This window comes from Pelophylax lessonae (assembly GCF_965119305.1).
Source record: "Pelophylax lessonae genome assembly, chromosome: 2".
Taxonomy (NCBI): Eukaryota; Metazoa; Chordata; class Amphibia; order Anura; family Ranidae; genus Pelophylax; species Pelophylax lessonae.
The window spans coordinates 73,427,578-73,450,157 of NC_138769.1; the positions used below are offsets into that span (position 1 = coordinate 73,427,578).

Consider the following 22,580-nt stretch of genomic DNA (forward strand, 5'->3'; position numbering starts at 1 on the left):
TTTGTTTTCTTGATCTGCTATTAAACACTGTATGCCTATAAACATGATTCAGCTTATATGTTTCAGTGTATGTTTTATATTTTACATTACAACATTAATACCCAATTGTAGCTTTCTAAAAAAGACAGAAATTATTTCAGAGTGGATCAGGCATGTCAGATCACTGTACAGAGACTGCAGTGTTCCCTAGCTGCCAACTTCTGCCCTGCATAGGACATTTCTTCTGAGGGAGCGTTAAAAAAATAAAGAACATAGAGACAATCTAAACTTCCTCCTTTATCCACTTTAATTTTATTTCTATAATTTTTTTTTGGGAAAGCTTCCTCTCTTTATGAAGAATTGCATGGTTATCATGCTAATCCAAAAGCGTTTACTACTTTTTGTCACTGCTGCTGGACATTATAACTGACAGTGAACTGGTATGGGGTCTAGAAGTCAGACAGTGGCTGCTTTCATCAGAGTCTCTTCTGCTTTGAGACTAATTTCCTTGCTCCTTTCATACTACCAGACTGCTCTCAGGTTTAGAACTTTGGCTTTTGTGTGCACTTATTCAGTCTTCCTCTCTCATCAAACTTCCACCTCAAGTATCATCACTCTGAGGATCTCACTCTCATGCTGAAGCCTCAAGTGATTACAAGTCATTTAATTACACACCTGCATGGCTGATATAGAAAATAGGCAAGTGTATACCTGTCACTGCAAATACACTATTCGAAAAATAATTCCATCTGAATCTCTAATTACATGTATATTACTAACTCTTAAAGGTCAACTCCCTGGATACAGTATTTTGAGTTGGCATGGCTGCTAGAAAGTTAACTGCTTACTTAACTTGTGACTGATATCTCATTCCAAATGAATTGCCAAATATACTCAACTGCTTTGACTATTGCAAAGGTGTTGGCTTTCCAGAAAATCTCTTGAAGCAGGAGATAACTGTGTTATTATCTTTACATAAGGTTAATTTTAGAGTTATGGGGAGGGTCAATGTTAGGGTTATAGGGAAGGTTGATGTTAGGGTTTTAGGAAGGGTTAATGTCAGGATACAGAGAAGGCTGATGTTAGGGTTACAATGAAGGGGCGATGTTAGGGGTTAGGGTTACCGGGAAGGTTGATGTTAGATTAACATTGAGGGTTCACAATGAGGGTCAATTGTAGGGTTAAATTGGGGTTATAGGGAGGGATAATGTTGGAATTACAAGAAGCATTAATGTTAGGGTTATAAGGCGGTTAAAGTTTAGTACAGGGTATCGCATTCTACGCTGAAAACTAACAACACCAATCTCTTGGTGCCAAAGGCCACCATTTCTGGGAAACCCCAATTGTTTTGAGATTCTTCATAGGACTATAACAGCCAGTGGACAGCAAATGGTTAGTATCTGTTTGTCAAAAAGCAAAGCAAATAACAAATAGGATTTGTCATTATTTTACTGTATGGAAACCTGACTTTTACAGGTAAATCCTTTTATCACAAACGTCAATAAAAGAAAAGTGTCTGTGTTGACCACTACAGCCAAACAGATTTTGCCATTTCAGTGGATAGGTTATAAAAAGTGATTGAAAGAAACTCCTGCAACATCCCCCCACCCAAGTTTAATTTTAATTTTTTAACAAACATTGGAAAAATACAAACAGATATATTGTTATGAGCAATGAAAGTCTGACACTTTCACTTTTCATTTCTGTATTATTTACAGATTAGAAGGGTGAATTCTCAGCATCAGTGTTGGAGACTCCTAATAAAACTTATATCCATTCCATCTTGGTTGGCTGATTACATAAATGACATGTCTGGATAATGTCAGATGTCACTTGTTTCAAGGATTAAACACAGAGACTGTAAAACAATTAGGCAGAAACGTTCACTGAGCCAGAAGGGTTTCTGCAAATAGGATTCCTGTGTGGATTTCAAGTGACATTATTTCAATATTTCATGCTGCAATGGGATCTGCTTTACTAAAAGAGCCCTAACATATATAAGGCAAATATACAGCAGTTGTAAGGATCAAACAGTAAGTAAATATAGTTACATGCAACATCAGTAATAAGGGGTCAACTAACCTGACTGTACCCTTCAGACTATTATTTCCTATAATACATTCATATAACCTATCTAGGCTTTATAGACACACGGGCATGTGTCAACTGCATCTCACTATTAAGGATAAAAATGCATAGTAAGCTGAGGTGAGTTATTTTATAAGTTTCCCAATGCTTCCTGCTTTTCCTTGTCTTGAAAGCTGCATTCAGCTTTTGTTGTGTAACCACATACTGTATAACCACATAAACACAGGTAAATAAATCACACACAAACTTGATAAAACTAAACTATAAAACATATGTGAAAACTTTTAGGAAAAAAAAATCAACAGTCCACAAAACACATCAACAATGATCTGTTTAGTTGTTTAGACGTCCATTACATTCACATATATGTAGACCAAGCTGTCCGTTGACAGTTACAAGTGTTGTGACTAATTGTAACACTGCAAGGAGTTTGGTTTAAATATTTTTATTTTTTCTGGGCTGTCTTAATAGTAGATAAGAATGTACAAGAAGCAGGAACATGCAGAAACTTGAAGGTTTCACTCTATTAAAAGCCTAACTCACAAAGTCAAATCCTCTACAAAAGCATTTTAAAAGTAAACTTTTGATAAAAAAAATCCTCCTGGGTTCTGAAAGTTCTGGGAGTAACAGGTAAAGTCACCATACCTCGCTGCTGCCTCCCGGGAAAGCTAGGTGCTTTAAATCCCAAGACAGCACATACCAACCCATCGTGGAGCATATTCTGGGATTTTGTGTGACCAACTTTCCTTGGAGGCACCTGTAAGGCATGGTGATGTGAAAATACTGAATACTATTATTATATTTGTAAACTACCATCCATTATCAAGATATAATAATTTTGTGATAGTGGTTTTTATCTATAAACCTTTACAAAGTAGGCTTAGAGTGCCAACACTGTCATCCAGTCAGGCTTCAGGATTGTGCAGAGTGATCCCGGCATGTTTTAGGCAATTGGAGATTGACTTACTGAAACTGAAGAGTGCCAAATCTGGGACATCTGTGCATAGTAGCCAATCAGCTTATAACTTCAGATTGTTCAGATACGTTTCGACAAAAAAATCTGGAAGCTGATTGGTTCCTATGCAGAGCTGCACCAGATTTCGCTCTTTCCAGTTTTAGTAAATCAACCCCTTAGGGACTTATAGGAGGTGCTAAGGCATGTTTACAGGAGGAGTAAAACATAAGAAGACCTCAGGATAAGGTTTTTCATGAAAGGGTGGGCTGGGGTAGAACATTGACAAAGTAAGCCAAAAAAGCTTCAGACCCTGAATAGCGGTATTGCCCTTGGACATAATCTATCCGGAGGGATGACTGGCTGAGAAAAATGACCAATATTTTGCAAGTGGGATAGTATAGAAATACGTGTATTTAGCTGCTTGCCTAGAGTTACACTCTAATAAAAAATCTAGCATAAAATTTGGATCAAAGAGAACAATTTTAACTGGAATCTCCTTTATCTATAGGACTCTGTGGAAATCAAGTAGCATCTAATTTATAGCACTGCACTGAAGGAGCCACACACAGGCTTGTGTATTTGAAAAAATATACCTGAAGATACCTATCTCTTGTGGTTTTATATTTATCCTGGCTCTCAAACAGCAATATAAATTAAAGCGCTTGTCTGGGGATGCTGTGGTTATTAAATAGACCACATTGCAAAATAACATTTTTTAAAGCATTTTTTCATTTCCCTTGCTGCTGGCTTTGCGGAGACACTGGGCCGAGAGTTGACAGGTCAATTATTTCACTACTGAGCTGCTTTCCACAAATGTGCAAGAACCCAAATCGCCGCTCATCTTTTTTCCAGGGCGACAAAAGTGGATTCCATTTGTTACTTTTTGCAAGGCCAAAGAGGTAGGAGATGGATGCACGCAGGATGGTGACAAATACCGGCTCCAGATAAAAAGTCTAACTGCGGGGAAATTAATTTTTGGATGGTGGCCTTTGAAGTACCATTCTATATAAAAAGTAATCCAATGAAACTTGGCCCTGTTTGGAAGGTGTCAACTACCTTTGATTTGTTCATCTCACTCTCGGTGGTTTTTATTTGAGGCCGGTCTGCTTGCTCTCAAGAGATTGCTATTTTTATTTGAAAGAAAGTGTAAACTGACAATTTGTGTTGAGCTATTTTCTAAGCTGTGCTCAAGCCTTTTTCCATAAAAGAAACACTGCTCGATCAATGCTGGCTTAGCTTTTACTGTGCTGCACAGAAAGCCTAAAGAACTGGAAAAAGCAGTAAACACAAAAAGTCTGGTTTTACAAGGATTCAATAAATTGGTGTCATGGTTTAAAACTACATCATATTGATGCAAAATTTGGGAAAAATATAGTATCACAGTTTTTTTTTTTGGTCATTGGCAGCTTTAATAATTAAAGCTGAACTCCATACAATGAGCAAAAAAAAACGATGAAAAATATATTTAAGAGTTGCCAAAAGGATTTGGAATTTTGTCCAATCAGTTCATTAGAACCCTCTGCAACAAAGCAGGGCCTTGGCTGGCAGACCTGGTTTTTCTCTCTCTGCAGTTAAATAATATTTACCGGTCTTCTGCCTCCCCCAGCTTGCAACTAGACAGTAAAGGAGAAGCAACAAACTGATGAGCTCATTTGTCACTCTCCTCCTTCCCTCAATTAGTGTACACCTTGTTAGCACATGAACATGGCAGCACAGCTGGGAGTCTCCTTTTACTACTTCCCCTCTCCAAGTCTGATTTCTTTAGTACAGGAAGTGAGAGAAGTTGATACCAGGTCAAATTTAGGTGGCTGTTCTACATGCAATAAAACAATGCATTAAATTATATAATAAGGAATACAGAGCTGTGTGTCTGCCTAGAGTTTAGTTGGAACTTGTTGTATTTCCAAATGTATTTGTGCAATTGCAGCTTTGATTGGATTTGAATTTTGTCGATGAAGTAAACAAATTGGCTTAAGGCGTATTGTCTCTGAAGACTGGATGGGGACTGGACCATAAAGGACTTGCCTAGGGGCAAAAACAAGTTCAAATTGTTCAACAGTGTCCAGTATTGGGAAACTTCTGTATAGTCTGGCAACCAATCATTTCTTTGGGGAATAAGCAGGTCTCTTTCCACTGTCTCATTGAGACATCTGCCCATCTAAAGGCCTGTACACACGTACCGATTGTCGGCCGAAAATGTTCGGCCGCCGAACGATCGGCCGATTTTCGGCTTGTTAGTATGATGCTTCCGACAGCCGACAGCGCACTTTCGGCCGAACAGAATCTGTTGTGCAAGCATTAAAATTTTTGTATGCCGACACCAGAACAGCCGATTGTTCGCCAGTCAGTACAGAATTCGTCCGACAGACAGCAGATTTGCAAGACTGGGCATGCTCAGAAAAGAAAAAACACAGGGAAAGTTAACCATCACATGACATCACTTCTGCAGTCGGCAGACAAAATTCGTGTGCAGTCTTTTGCACTTTTCAGCAGACACGACAGCCCGGGGACAAAAGACGGCCGATCGGTACGTGTGTACGGGGCTTTAGTCACAAATTTTTATCCTGAAAATTTCTGTGCAGCATGAATTTTGAAAATATCTAATCAATCTAAAGCCAAATCTAGCCCAAAAAAATGTCAAGATTTAAATACCATGGGAAGGGTTTTGTCTGACTTTTACTGTTGTCTATGACCCTAATGGAGATATCCCCCCACTTTTCATTTCTGTGACACTAAAGCTGCTTTCACACTGCTCTGTTGCAAAAATGCGGTAAACACATATGCATTTTTGCCGCATTTCCAGTGCGTTTTGAACCTTTAAAAAAAAAAAAAAAATATATATATATATATATTTGACTCAAAAAATGCATCAAAAACACAACTGCAGGTGCATTTATATGCGTTTTCCTTTCATTTCAATAGGGAGGTGCGTTTTTGCTGCATTTTTTTTACCACAAGAAACATGCAGCAAAAATGCAGCATGCAGCACTTTTAAAAATGCAATATATATAACCAGGTATGGTGAGGAATAGAACATGGGTGAGAAAGTGAAGGGAAAGGGGAAAAGGGAGAGAGTAGGATGTATGCACCACCCTGGATATGGGGATTTAAATGTGCCCAAAATATAAGTGACAAAATGAGTTAAAAGAGATTATTCCATATTTATTCAAAAATACAAAAAAGTATATATAAAAAGAACACAGTCATACAGATGACAACATATATACATAGAGTACATCACATGGCCTATGAATGAACCATATGATATGATCGGATTTGATCCACAGCAAGATCATATGGTCCATTCATAGGGACCCCCAAAGCACCTTATCTCCATGATGATGGGGAGAAGAACCTCTTCTCAGCAACCCTGGGCTGTGGTTGTGTGGCTCTGCGGGTGGGGGGCTTGATTGTCGATGGATTTACATCGGTGCCGACATCGCTGGACACCAGGACAGGTAAGTGTCCTAATATTAAAAGTCAACAGCTACAGTATGTGTAGCTGCTAATTTTTAATTTTTGGAGGGGGAGAGGGGAGGCTGGAACACCGCTTAAACCATTAAAATACAGGGCACTTTCTGCCCCTTCCTGCCTAGACCAATTTTCAGCTTTCAGTGCTCATTGACATCTAATGGGAAATATTGGTCAGTTTGACATGGCACTGCTCCCTGTCTTTAACATTGGCGTCTATGGGAAATATTGGCCAGCTTGGCATGGCATTGCTCCCTGTCTTTAACATTGGCGTCTATGGGAAATCTTGGTCAGCTTGGCATGGCACTGCTATAAGTGACTGGGACACAAAACTTGGGGAGCACTGAGAGGGGACCCAGGACTACAACGTATCTATACATTTTAAAAGTGGGGTATAACCTGAACACTACACTGACTGCACTAAACTAACTCAACACACTATCCACTGCCTAACCTCTATTATCACACACTATACACAGCTGCTGTGTAAGCAGTAGCCTTATATAGTGTAGGGTGTGGACATAGCCCCTGAGCTATGATTAGTTAAAGGCACTCTGCCTTTGGCCAATCATGGCTCTGACAGGACATTGTACTGTGATTGGACAAAGCATACAGGTCACGTGCATGCTTTGCCCAATCATAAGCTTTTAATGCACTGCAATCGTGCAGTGCATTATGGGGCACTCATCAGCGGGTGAACTTGCCGCTGAGCGTTCGACTCGGACATCCAGTCCATCCCTACTGACTGGTGTGAAGAGTTCCATAGAATTTTTATGGTTGTGCATTATGCATTTTTCTTCTGCTTTTGGTAAGGCAGAAAGGGAAGAAAAACTGATCAGTGTGAAAGGGCCCTAAGATAAAGAATGAGGGAAATGGGTGTCAATAGCCTAGAAAGACACAGACAGCAATAAAAATCACTCTCTGTGCCCCCTCTGGAGTAACCTTCTATCAACGCATACCATTTAGCCAATATCCACATTTGTAGCAGCCAGTGATTTCACTGGCACATGCGGACTGTGCTGTCCATGTACAGCATACTGCAGTATTCCATTCATTGAGAGTGCTGTGCCATGACCATGACACCCGCATGCATGTTTGGGAGTGACGTCATCACGGCCTGGCCATTCAAACTGCTGGAGCCTGCAAACCTGGAAGGAAGACCAAGTGAATATGGAAACCATTTCAGCTGTGGAAGCATGCTGCTGGGGGGGGGGGGGGGGGGGGGCTTAATTTTGAGGTAATTTTTTTAATAATGTGCTAGTATGTGGTGCATTATAAAACATTATGACTTAACCCCCCCCCCCCCTCAACTACCTCTTTGAGACACAAGTCTATATTCATATTAAAGTTCTTAAATTTGTCTATTTTCTACTACATTCAATGTAATGTAAACTGCTTCATATAAGAAGTATTTAAAAAGCAATTAATGACCCAATATATACATTTTATTGAGTTGAAGGGACCTTTTCAAAGCTGCCTGGAGTTCATCCTAATCTTCTGTCAGCTAAATATTTCCTCTGAATTTATAAACATGCTACAACTTCCAGCAATATACAACAATCACCTATTTCTGTTCCTCATATTAAGACCGGGACCTTGAAAATGCTTAAATTGATGTCAAGGGCAAAGTAAATAAAACATATTTTTGCCATTATATACAATATTTTATTGCCGGCTGACTTGAGTGCAAATATGTCAAACTTTGTAAACTGTGAAATCACTCTGCAGCCAGAGCAGTTCGACACCGATTACCTTCAATGTTTGATGACATTTGACAGATGATAAAATTATTTATCACAGACGCCAGAAAGCCATGGCAGTAGGTAGCGTTGCTGAAGGTTACATTAATCTGTGCAACAGATCGAGCCTTGTGACTTTCACGTATCTCTGGGCAAAAAGAGCCATAAAAATCTTGCTCAATATTGCAAGTCTAGTGGCACTTAAAGTGTCCTTTAATGTATGAAATTACTACCACACTTGTTCTACAACCTAGCAATAAATGAAAATGTCACCTCTTGAGCCATCCATAAAGTGAAAGAAAAAGACACATGCCGTTCCATATAACAATTAATTGAAGTAAGGAAGTTTGGTAAGTGTATTATAAAGGGAAACAAATTCTGTATGTCTTGATTTTTGGAAAATGATTTCTTCTTATTGATACCATTTGTGTATATAAAGTAACTACCAATTTCTATGTAAGTTTTTGCCAAACAGGGGCATTTCAGGAATGGGTTTAAGTCCAAAGGTTTGAGTTTATAAAAAAAACTACCCAAGTTGGGTCTAGTTGAGCAAAAGGTACAAGAAGTCTCTTGCCTAATTGTATTAATTCTAGGCTGGCTACAGCTTGTCATCTGACTGAATGAAAAGTGAAAACAATGAAACAAAGAAACAGTGAAAATTGTGATCTGTGCCCCAACTGCACTGCTGTAGTGTTAGGGCTTATCATAGTGTTCTCTCCCATCTGTCTGGCACAATAATATAAAAAGTGATTTACAGCTCATACACACATACACACAGCTCATGCGCATGCCACTTATTATCTCCTAAAAAAACACGTACATGACCCAATGTTTGTCTGACCACAAAAATGATGCACTGCTTGCAAAGACTGGGCATACTACTCTTATTCAAGCTACAAAATAAAGATGTTAGACATTTAAAAGGTCACACAAGTAACAGGTGAAGCAAGGTGAGATAAGTCAATCCATGGTTTCTTATATGTCTTTGATGCTTTATTAGATAGATCTTCCTACCATAATGCTTGACTCCATCTTGAAGTTTTTGGTATTCTCATCCATCTTGCCAAACTCCTTCTGTTTACTCTATAACAGCTTTTCCTAACATTTTTTTAACCCAAGACTAACCCTTAAAATAAAACTTCAGGTCTCAGAGCTCTCACTAAAATCAATTAATTGAGGATTCGTGGGTAAAACGGCCCTTACCCCTTATACTGTAGGTCAGAATGCCACCCTTACAGACAGATACAGAGATCATTGGTGTCATGCTGCTGGTTCTGCCAAGTGGCATTGGCCCCAGTACTATTTAGGCAACATCAAAAGAGAGGTCAGTCTTCCACAGTTCAAAGAGCCCATGCCAACCTCTGGATGAAACCTAGGGTTCCACAGAATCCCAGTTTAGAATGAGTAATATAAAATACAAAAAACTTTCAACAGGAAGAGTGGGAACTCCATAATGGCAGCTTCAGATGTGCAGACTTATTAACTCAAACACAGAAATCCCACCAACAGGGTTCACAACAATTATAAACAAATCTTTAGTAAGATTTATTAAAAAACTATAGCATACTTGGCACTGTGTCTGCCTCATACTGCAGGGCCCAATTACATAATCACACAATATCATCAATTTTTTTGAACACTGTGGTTTCAGGGAGCTCTAAGGTCCTCTAGGGACAACTATGATGTATGTAACTCCTGTTAAGACCCCTCATGTGTTGCTACAAAAATAGCTCTTAAGCAAGGCTCCCTTCTAGATTTCTTTTATGTAAGAGTTACTGATAACAACAGATAATATATATTTAAACAACACCATTGGATGTTGTCTCAGTTAAAGCAACAGCACCTTCCTAAAATGACAGGTTTATATTTCATCAGCTTATAACAGCATATTTTATGCAATTGCCAATATCAATATCAGCTAAAAATGTAGTGTTTGGGAGTGACTAGGGCCATCCAAGTGGCTAGTCACTTTAAGCTGCAGGAAACGTTGATATGTTCCCCTAGGAAATTTTCCTTGGGTGAAAATGATGAAATTGATGTGTGTGGACAAGGCCCTGAGCCTCGTTATTTGAAAAATCCTGATAACAGAACACAGTAGCTTGCACCAGCTGCACAGTAAATGTAAATATAATATTAGATGGAAAGTGTTGTGGTTTAATTCCTTTACAGAAATCAATAATCCTTTTAGTAAATTCCGTGGTCATCAGCAGAAAGATTTTACCATTTATGTATTAAAAAAAGGAGAGCAGTCAATTTCCAATTCTGTAAAAGAAGTTATAATAAGGAGAATGAATGCAGCTCATGGAGCTCTCTTACCTTCCTCCGTTGTCCGGGCTGACTTTGACTCGCTATCCATTCCCTGAAACTCATTGAAATAAGGTCGAACCTTAATCTCATAAGTAATCCCCTTTTTCAGGTTGGATATCACAGTGCTGCGCTCAGCTGGAACCTTCACTTCCAGGTTCTGCCACGCAGATGGACTCTGCAGACCTGACGTCTGCCTGTAAATCACCCGATATCCTTGTATGAACTGCGACTGACGATCAACCTGCACAAATAGAAAATAAAAGAGCATTATAAATAATGAAACTGCAATGACAACATGAAAGAGAATCTGCCGCAAGGCAAGCACCCCTGAATAAAGCTGCCAATAAAAAGCTTTACAATTTTGGCCAGGTTGCATGCTACTTCAAGGGCAGTGATTTCTACTGAATGCATGCAGCTTTGCTACACCCAACTAAGATGTGACCCCTAAGTCAGGGAGTGGCAGCGTACACTTTAGGTTTCTCAAACAGACATTTTGTTGCTCATAGACATAGTCTTAAGAAACTTCAGCACAAGGATATGCCCTTCTGAAAAGTATCAATCTTTGGACACGCATTTTAAAGAACAAAGATGAACACATATTCTTGAAACTAGGAGAGCTTCTATATAGTAGACACCATAAGATACCAAAAGTTGTAATAACATGGCTGCAACATTACAGCAAGCCACTTTAAATAACCATTGGAAGCTCATCTTTCAAGGTGTGGGTATATCCAACAATGTAGCACTCTGTGTTGTAGCAACCTATTAAATGACAACAGGGTGATGTGTCTGAGCACATGCAAGTACCAATTTTCAGAAAGTGAGTATTTGCATGGGCTCTTTGGGGCTACTGGATACTTAGAAATACATTTTCTATCCAGGGTTTTTGGACAAAAACAAGTCTACTTTAAATGGCCTATGTACCATAAACTAGAAGGGAATTTGTGTGAAAGATCAATAAATATTAATAGTATGCATAAAAAGTACACTTTTTTAAGAGTTGTACATATTTTTGAAACTTGCTACTTTACAGTAAAGTAAAGTGGCAATTGCAACAGCCCAACAACTCTACTATTTCACTTAATCTACACAGAGGAGCAGGGAAAGACTGGAACTCAAACACAGACTACATTGCAACTTCTTAACTGCAGGTTCTGTTCAGAGATCAAAAGAACAACCACTCACTAATCAGACCTTCACTTAATTGTTGCAAATTTAACTCACATACACTGCCATACTATCTTATAAACAGGGAGATCCACCAATCAAAGCAAGAGCAGGCAACAGAGAGTACTCCATTGGAGATTGTCATCCCCTTAAAGGCTGGCCCCTAACATTTCTATTAGTTACTAAGGCCCTAGTACTGGGTTGATGTATCGCAGGGTGTGTGGCAGAACTGCAGGATGCTTAGTGTGTATGGAGCAGGCTGTGTTGAACCAAGCACCTTGTGTTGTCTCCTTGTTAGGACCAGTCTTAAGTTATTATGATATGCAAAGTGACAGTTTCACTTTAATAGCCTGTGATCTATTGTAACATACTGAAAGTCTCTATAATCGTTTTCTCCATTTTTTTGTCCACAAAAATAGTAAGTACTCCATAAAATGATCTACACATTGTGCTCATCATTTATTCCTAACGCTAACATTACAGAATATATTACTCTGGAAAAAAATATAGAAAACACTTTCATGACTAGGGGCAATAAAGTGCAAACTGGAAACACATTTAGGCAATTTCATCTAAAATCTCATATTTAGCAGTTTATTATAATATACGGCACTTATGTTTTCACTTTTAAGAATAGCAACTACTTCAAGAGATTGAAACCAAATGGCATTTTGTAGAGCATTTAAAACTTAAAAAAAAACGTAATTTTATACAACCATATGTTTAAAATTTTGAACATGTCCACTCTGTCTTTTCTATAAGCCTGCATGTATTAGGTGAGGCTTTTTTTCTAAGCCCTTTTAAAAACTGAATGACAACTAAAGTAATGCAAATTGCCTTAATTAGTAATCTGACTTCACAGTAACAAAGTTTTTTTCCTAACTTTCCAGTGGTCTATAAACATCTAGTTTTCTGCTGAATGTCTGTACGGTGTTTAACCTGTCAGCTTCTGTCAATACAATTAATACAGAGTGTTGACTCCGTTGACAGCGAACATGAAATTGTTTAAGTAAGAGGCAGGATGAATGGTGTGTTAAGATTCCACCAAAACATAATTTTATTCTACAATTAAGCAATGAACCAAGAGAAAAGCAGTTCAAAACTAAGATACTAACATTCCGCTTGTATCTTAGAAAAAATAACATTGTTTAAAGCTATTATGCTATATGGGTTAGACATACACAGGAAGCTTTACTATTTTGAGATGATCTGAGTATTATTATTATACAGGATTTATATATCGCCAACAATTTGCACATCTCTTTGCAATCTAAAAGGAGACAGTACAGTTACAATACAATAAAGTACAAGAGGGCTTAGAGGGCTCTGCTCATAAGAGCTCACAATCATATATTAATTTGTGGAGAACAGGCCATGCATTAAAGCTGAACTCCAGGGAAGTAGTTAAGGATACAATTGAAATGTATACATATTAAGAACTGATATTCCTAATATGTGCCTGTTGTACCATGTACTTGAATCAAAAAGTATTCTAATCTCTTTGTATTGCCTCCTTTGTGCTTCCTATTAAAAATTGACCACACTAGGCCTGATGGTCTAGCACCCTGCAGGTAGGTGCTAGGTAAATGTATAGTGGACCTTGTCTGCCTAACAGCAGGGCCATGATTTCTGTTAGTTAGGGTGTAATGGGTTTCAGATGTGTTTGCTGAAGGGGAAGTCTCCCCACTGGCTCCTGTGAGAGGTTTCTCATATGGGAGTGGAGGAAGCCCAATCAGGGGACACATTCAAGCTTGTAACTAAACCCAGGAGACAGAATATGCCGCAAAGGATTCTGGGAGTGGATATAAGTTTGGGGGAAGTGCGTGACACAGTGTCTTTGGCGGGAGCAGAGTCCCAGGAGGGAAAGAACAGCTGTCTCTCCTCCTGTCTGAGGAAGCGGATGTCTCGGGGTGTCGCCTGGGAATCCAGAGAGTGCTGAGTTGAGCTGAGGGGATCCGGTGTGCCGAGAACTTGCGGAGAGCGAGAGAGGGGTCAAGTCCCAGGAAAGCCTACACAGGTCGTGAGTACTGAGGTTTGACCCTGGGGGTCTGCCTAGAGTCAGAGGGGATCACTCCGGAAGAGGTTCTAGGATCCAGTGTCAGCTAGCTGAGGAAAGGGGGTACCTAGGTTGAGGACCCTGAAGTTACTGAGGGGGTACAGAGTCAGTGAACCCCAAAGAGTTCAAGGTTAAATGGGGCTTCTGCAGTTTGGGCCCTGGATTGTACAGAGTGTCAGTTGAGAGTTGCAGCCATACAGGAACCTACAACAAACTACCGCAAGCCAGTACAAGGCTGGGGAGGGAAGTAGCCAGTGACTTTGCAGTACCGCAGTGTCAGTAGTTCTATAATCCACAGTCCTGGATCTTCTGGACTTAAAATTGATGATTCAGCACTTCTATCAAGTTACAGTGTGCTCTGAGAGTCAGTGAGCGCTGGCTAGCGTTGGCTGGCGTCAAGGCAGCGTTAACGGACATTTTTCCTGGATAAAGTCCCAAGTGTATTTAGTTGAGCCTAAGGAGTATTCCACTCATTCTCTTCTCTCATCCCTTCTCCCCATCTCCCTGAAAGATGCCGCAGTTGTCAATGTCTCAGTTCTCACACCCAGGGTCGCAGCTCACATGGGCTGGAGAGGTAACCGGTAACAATGGCAGACCCACATCAGGCCACAGGCCTGGAAACCTTGCTACAATAGCTTAGCATGGTCAATGTCCTGGCTGTGCTGGGAACTCAGCCTGCTCTCCTGCAATGATCAGACTGGTGCTGATACGCCCACCCCCCGGACTAGCTTTGTGAGTTCCTTATGCAGCTGAGAACAGAGGGCATGTACTCACTTACAAAAAGGGGGAAATAAGGTGTTTATATACATATACATATATATGTATATATTTATATATACACAAATGTTTTGCCTTTCATTTCTATTTTAAACTGAATGTGTTTTACAAGGTGAGAGTTAACAGATACTTTAATGAGTACATGTCTGCAATTGAATTCCCAATGCTTCACTAATGCTGTTTTAAATCGAAGAAAAGAGTATTGTCCATGACAGCTTGTGAATTCCAACCTTTTTTTTTACTTCATTTAATTACCATTTTGTTACCAATAATGCTAACAAATTCTAATTTGGAATGTTTTTTTTTTTTTTTTATTACTGAGACACTCTAATTTTATTTATTTATTTTTTTTATCTGTTGACATACAGTATGTGTATCCTTAAAAGTAATCTCTATGGCCCTGAATCTCCATTGTCAACTTTGTGTGTCGATTTTTTTTTGCCCCAGAGCTTAGTGAATAAGGCAAAGTTTCACATTGAAAAGAATACCCAATCACGATCAAGCATATAAAAAAAAAAAATGAATTTTTGCTTGCACATGATTGAATTCTGGAAGTCATCTCATTTGCTAAGCTCTGGGGAAAAGTTTCTTGCAAATTGCAACTCCCCTTGCAAAGTAAACATCCTATTTGCGTTTTGTAGATGAACCCCATTGTAAAGCATGTACTCTCTGTATGTCTGTTTCAGTTGCTAGGTAGGTAGGCAGAGTAAGATTATTTGTTAATCTACAAAACTCTACATTTACCTCAATCACAAAAATATGGAAGTTATACTTATCCTTTTCATATGAATTCTAAACTGGTGACTGTGCTATATTCCCAGTTGTATAACAACTGTTTTGTATACTGGATATAAATGATTGCACATTGCCAAAATAAAATGGGGGGACTAAAGCAGTTAGCATTCAATTCCATGACTTGCACACATCTAACCAGTTCATTATTGTCCCTGTATATTATTTTGAAATCACTCTGTTCTCAGTCCTCTTCCCATATGATGATAGTGTGTCATAATATATCATTCCATTTTTCTGTAGTATCTTCAAGAAACATTACATTAAATGCTTCCCATGCCTCTCAAAAAACCCATGAATACGATGTATGAGTCCATACAGATCGCCACTCTAGCAGAAACATCTGCGATGATCAAACTCCGGAGAATCAAGAACAGAAAGGACACAGCCTCTATCTCCCCGGATTTCTGATCTCAGGATAAAACGTGTAGCCCATTCTTTATATGTATAATACCCCTACACATGGATAATGAAGTCATAAGCATAGCCTGGGATTTAGACTGGGAAATAACAAGCCACCAGGGACTCATTAGCGCTTTCTGTTCATTGCAAAGGAAAGCAACACAGTGGTAGCTTGAGGGACAATGTATACTGTGCTTGGAAGGTATCAAACACAAGCCTACTTGAGACCTGCCAATGGCACTCACCTGGTTAACATGGATTATATTAACAAGATATGGGACTTGATAAGAGTCTGAATGTTCAGAAAGTTACATTGCTCTGCTTGTATGTAATTGTCTGAACAAGTCATGCCATTTGGAAAAAGAAAAATATTCCTGAATAATTATACAATGTTAATGTTTCATATACCTGTGAAGGCCATTCTACATACATTTCTTTTAATTTATTACAGTTTCTGTCTTTGGAGTGCTTTTACTGCATGCTTTATGTCTTCCTGTAGTAAATAATGCATGTATCGCTTTATCTAACCCTCTATATAACCTGGTGAAAGTTGATTACCTTTACTGATACAGTACACTGGAATTCTAGGCACAGAATATTAATGGCTCCTGGCTTCTTTGTCATTTCCTTGAGTTAAGCAGCAGTAATGCTTCACTGTTATCTCTCACACACCAGCAATAAATCAGATTGCTGAATCATGAGTGATTTTTCAGCTTTAGGAAATCTTATTTTGAGGGACCAAGGTACATGTCTTCAGAGGCTGCAGATAGTAAAAATAAATGGATCCCTGGTGTGTAATACATCCTATATCTCCTTTAAGGCACAAGTGTTATAAAATATTGGTAGATATATTGTGTTTAGTTTTAATCCCTTTAAAATACAAACTGCTCTCTGCATACTCTGCACATAAATACTTAACCTCTTGCCACTCCTCTATTACATATGTGTGGTGGCAAATAGGGTAGGCTTTAATGCTCACATGCCACACATTTGCATCCATGGACGGCTGAGGTCTCTGTGCTGACAGCGTGCTCACTGCGTACTGCCAGCACTGTGACTGAGCTGTCATAGATATCTGCTGTTCTCCAGTACCTACAATGAACTGGCAGGACCAGCTCCCAACCATGTGACTACTGTGACAGCTAACCATAGTGGTCACATGACTGGGCAGTCCTTCCCACCCCCTGGGCATAAAGACCCAGTTAAAGGTATGATGGGGCGGGAAGGGTTTAACAAAGGGGTTTAATTATTAAAGGCAAATAGGCTGTTCACTTTGCAAAGGAAATCTAACTTTGCAAGGGAATTTTTCCTTAGCTTAGTAACTGTGGTAAAAATGTACTTTGAAAAGAACATCCTGTGGTAGGAAAATAGTATTTTGTTTAAACATGATTTAATGATGGAAGTCAGCAGAACTTGATAAGAGAACAACCTATTTGCCTTTAGTACATCATATCACTATGTAACTGTGCCGTGTTAAATTCTAGCCCAACATATTTTTCTTTAGTTTTTCAATGGTAGGCTAAAGTGGTTGTAACCCTCAGACATAAAAAAGAAAAAGCATATCCCTTTAATGTGTGTACTTGTCTCAATTAAGAGCACTAAATGTAATTTCTGTCTGCTGCCTTGCTCCTCGGCCAACAGCATGAGTCACTTCTGACAATTTTTCCTGCCACCAAGAAAAGGTAACAGAGGAGGGAAGAGTAAGGTAATTGGCAGCTGCAGCTCTGTTCCTGTGTGTTGTGTGAAGAGCTTTGTCTCTTTCCTCCAAACAGTTCTCAGAGCTCTCCTCACTGAGTTCTGCAGTGTGTACTTTAAGCTCTCTGACCACTTTTTTTCTGAAAGCTCAGACAAGTTTTAGAAATTCTGCACTTTGAACAGATATAGAGACGAGAAGACTGCATATGAACAGGTACAACTTATGTAGGAGGATTTGTTTCATCTCTGAGCATCACCTTAGGCCAGTCACTTCACTGGTTATATGTAAGGGTTTACAACCACTTTAGGATCAGAAAAGCAGGTGTCTATTTTTTAAGTGCTGTTTTGAAGTGATTTTCCTTTACTTTCTGTATCAGTGGCACCTACTACCAAGACCCAAGACATTGGCCTTTAATCCTTATGGAGGGAGATTGGAATGAGGGTTGCTTAACATCAGGCTGGCATGATGTTGGACAGGTTAACAACCATGTTGGTATTCGCACACAGGGTACAAGTTCTAAATGTGCCTCCACTGGGAAGGGGGGGGGCAAGAAAAGGAAAGAAACACTTAAAATGTGCTCAGGGATAATAAAGAAAAACAAAATGGTATTGAATAATAATCTGAATTGAAACTAACCCATCTTACTTCCTCCGTACTGCTCTATGAACTTCCCTTAAAGCCAATAATATGCACATATAATGAGGGTACAGAAAGAGTTAAAGGTCTGAAGGAACAAGCTATTGCAGGAATATGGAAGCAAATATAAAAAGATAATAAACTGTATGAGAAAACAACACTCAGATCATTTTATTTCTCTTAGTTCATAGTAAAACTAAGGTTCGTTTTTCTTTTTAATTTAAAAATAAAAAACATGTTGTACTTACCTGCTTTGTGCAGTGGTTTTGCACAGTGCAGCTTCGATCCTCCTCTTCTCGGGTCCCTTGCCTGAGCTCCTGGCTCCTCCCTCCTGCCGAGTGCCCCCAGAGCAAGCAGTTTGCTATGAGGGCACCCGAGCCGAGTCGCTGTTCTGTGTGTCCATTCAGACACGGAGCCATAGTTTGGCCCCACCCCCTCTCTCTCCTCATTGGCTCACTGACTTTGGTTGACCTGCAACGGGAGCCAATGGAACCCCACTGCTGTCTCAGTTAATGAGGAGGGAGAGTCCCGGACAACAGAGGCTCTTGTGCAACGTAGCTGGATCGAGATGGAGCTCAAGTAAATATTAGGGGGGCTGAGGGAGGCCGCTAAACATCGAAGGTTTTTTATCTTAATAGAACCTTCTGACTTTAGAACTTTTTATCTGATTGATGGCTTATAACTGCATTTAGATACTGTACATTTTTGGAGCAAAAAAACATCAACATTTGTTTTAGACACACATGAGAATGTCTGCAAGCTGCGCAAACATTCTTCGGAGAAATGTGTCACTGTTAAGCTTTGTGAAACATATGTCAGTGTGACATTAGCAGACCATTTAATAAACTTTGCTGTCTTTATGTTAAGTGAATGTACGTGTGAATATGGATGTAACTCACAATAATGGCCTGTTAATACTGAGAAAAACAAGCTGTGTTTTAAGAGGGACATTAAACAGCTGGTTTTTAGATAAAGGAAGGCTGTAAATCAGACAAAACTGTTTACATCAATCTTTGCCTCCCATCAATTAATTGTTTTATGCACATACATAAAAGATTTTCAGAAACATGACATTACAAATGAAACTGTGCTCACTAAACAACCACACAAGATTTACTGTTAGAATTTGAACATTATACAGCAATGCTTCTATATTGAATATCCCAAATAAATAAATGGGCCACATTGACCAGTTCTGGAAAGACTGCAAGGTTGATTATTTTGGCTTAGCTTCATTTCATGGTCTTGGTTGTAGGCACTGGCTAAGGATGTCATCCCAACCATGTCCTTGCCAGACCAGGTTTATATTATTCTTGGCATTTCCCAAACCAGATATAATTTTTCTAGCATGTTCTTTGCCTTCCACAATGTTGGACATTGTTGCTGCGGCTCCAACTTACAGTATGCCTGCTTGATAACATCCATATAAGATGTTGGACTACTTTGGTTGTTTCGCTCGATCTGAACGTTTTTCTTACAACTTCATGAATTTATATAGCTCTATAATATCATATACGTAGTATATCTGCAGTAGGGGGTATTCAATTCAATGCTGGCCCTCAATCAGCATACAATATAATTTTTTTTTTTTAACATAGGCAAACCTATTACATACTATGGTTACCGAGGTTAGAGGTCAATTAGTGTAAATTCATCATGACAAATATATGGGACCTGCCATATTGAAGACCACTTCTGAAAATATTAGTTGCTTTTCCATTAAGCAGACCCTCCGACTTTAATGCTTTCTCAGTTACTGGCCGAGGACTAGTATGCAGACCAAGTTAGGTATCCTCATCTGCATACTTGCCTTCTGTCAGTGTTGCAAATTGCTGAAGTAGAAAGGTCAACCAGGAAACCAGCTTTATAAGAAGGAAAGGTCTGAAAATACAGGGCAACTGTAAGTCGTCAACCTCACATTGTAGTGTAAAAATAAACTATAGTACCTAGAGAAAAACCCACACAAACTTGGGGAGAGCACAATTCCCCAAAAACTCAAGCAGAAAAACGGGAACTGGATTTATAAAGCTAACAATGCAAGGCCACAGTCCTAGCCACTTAACTTTTTAGCTCTGACCACTGCTTTCCCAAAGACTTTATTGTTCTTCTAGTCCTTACATATAGCTTTTAGTCTGCATGCATATATATACTATAGATTCTAAGCAGTATGCCAGAAGTGTGCATAGCTTATGTTATTTTTAGTTTTTTAGATATTCAATGTGCTAAGTTTTCAACCCTGTTATACAACTTGTACTGAATGTGTCAAAATCAAATTGCTAACACATTTTCTTTGCAGTGTATTAACAAACTGTGTTTGCTTTAACTCTTTGACAGCCTATGCAGTTTTTCCACAATATATTTATAGTTTTAATGTTATGTATGCTGTCCAGCAGTTTATTAGCAAAAGTTAACCACACATTGGGGTTGATATACTAAAACAGGACAGTGCTGATTTGTTTCAGTGCAAAGCTGAACCAGATTTTGCACTCTCCAGTTTTAGTAAATCAACCCCATTAGCTAATCCACAAACTGTTTTTCAGCTGGTTACTTTAGACACTGTCCATAATTTTAAAAAGTGTTGGTTTATTTTTATTGACTACCTAATTTCGGTAAACCTGGCTCTTTTAAAGTCCACCCTACATGACTATCCCTTTATCTGAGGTGGAATGCAATTTTCAATATAGACAAAATATTGTCAGCTGGAAATACAGGTTGTATTTCCCAACATTGCAAAACTGAAAATCGTGACACACAGTATTTCAAGCCACTTCCCACAACCAGGTTAGTTTTAACATTGTATTGATATGAAGACAAGTATAAGGTGGATTTCGAGATTGTGCAGCTCCAAACATCCGTCAAGATCATCTGGCAACTAATGGTGATGCATTCTGGGCAGTATGGGTCAGATGGGGTTTCAACGCAACTAGTTAATTGGTCTTACCGTCCAGGAAACTTGAATGGTGGTAGGTGAAAGAACCACAGGATTATGCAACCGAACAATTACATCTCCCAACTCCTTTTGAACCTGCCGATGGTCCACTCCTTGAACAGTTGGGCTTATATCTAATAGAGAAAATGTAACGACAGAATATTATAACACATTATAATATGTTCACATTCAAACATGGGATAAAGTGTATTTTGGGCTAAGGACACATGGAAATTTTCTGATCTTAGTTTGTACACACCAGTCCGAAGAGTATCAAGCAGGGCCAGCAACTATTTACAAAACATTTAACAAGCGCACTTTTGCTAGTGGTAACTTCAGCAAGCATTTAGTAGGCTTCATCTGTCCTTTAGGAGGCTTTGGCAAGCTTTGAGAGTCGCCTGGGCTGCCACCTATTAAATGCTTACATAATGCCTAATAAAACTCACCTTTTAGTGGTATGCTTTTCAGACTAGCATTTACAACCCAAAATAAAAAAAATACTGCGTGCACTTAGTCTGTTGAGCATAATATTGGTTTTGCAGAAATGCAGCATGCATCATAAAAGGGTGCCAATCTGCATCCTTCCATCTACTGACATATAATAACAAAAGTTAACCAAACTAAGACAGACAACTCTCTGTCTCTTCTTTAAACTTCTTCATTTAAACAATCCCCCACCATCACTGATTAACACTTTTAATCAACCCATGGTATCTCTGCTAATACAGACAAGAATTAGGTCATGATTCAGTAATTTTTCATAATTAAGAAACTTGACGGTATAAGAGACTCTTCACCGATACAAGTACCTGAGAAACTGAGTGCAGGTGTATTGGCTGAAAGTGTAGAGCTATTCTGATTAATAATAACACAGTCTTAAGTCTTCCTTGAATGGTTCTCTCCTTGGCATTTACAAAGAAATGAAACCTAGGATGCACCTGTTTAAAGAGTAATTCCACATTTCCAACATAAAATATCCATAGATTTCAGCAGTAATATGCTTTGTCCTTTTTCCTTATTAGTGCTTCTTGCATTAATGGTCACCTTCAACTGGAATTCTGTCATCTTTCTAATCACAGACAGACATTGGAGGTGGGCCAAATCCAGTGACCATAAAGATTGTTACTTTATCCCTTGTTTTAGAGATATCAGGGTGCTCTACTGAAGATAAAGAGTGACATAAGACGATAAACACCATAAGGTTTCTGCTATGTAAAGTTCAATTTTAGTTTCCTCTGAAACAAAATACCCCATGCTGCAGGAGTTGGGAGAGCCAGACATTGTCTCTCGTATACAAAACAGCAGCATGGCTGTCATATGTAGCAGCATAGCCCCCTACTACCCCCTTTGACTCTTTTCAGACATTGTTCCATGTAAAACCCCCCTTGCTATCTGCATGTTGGTTAGCAGAGGAGCTGTATCACCGCTTTGTGAGAGAGAGCTGCAGTCTGACTCTCCAGACTCCTGCGATCCAGCCATTTAAGAAAATGTTCGGGATTGCTAGTGGTTAGTCTAATGAGTTGAATAACACCTCATGGACTTACCTCTTTATTTAAAATTTACTTTGACCCTTAACTCCTCATACA

The 22,580-nt window shown here is 39.1% G+C and overlaps 1 protein-coding gene across 11 annotated transcripts in view; it reads right to left on the reverse strand.

Moving 5' to 3' along the window:
- The window catches only part of ROBO2 (roundabout guidance receptor 2), a 1,381,003-nt gene that overhangs the window by 106,769 nt on the left and 1,251,654 nt on the right, over window positions 1-22,580 (reverse strand). For all 11 annotated transcript variants that reach the window (XM_082246200.1, XM_082246196.1, XM_082246202.1 and 8 more), the window contains exons 13-14: window positions 21,007-21,128; window positions 10,549-10,780 (exon numbers count right to left, since the gene is read on the reverse strand). In XM_082246200.1, coding sequence (XP_082102326.1) covers window positions 10,549-10,780; window positions 21,007-21,128 — 354 coding nt within the window. The remainder of the gene's footprint in view (window positions 1-10,548; window positions 10,781-21,006; window positions 21,129-22,580) is intronic.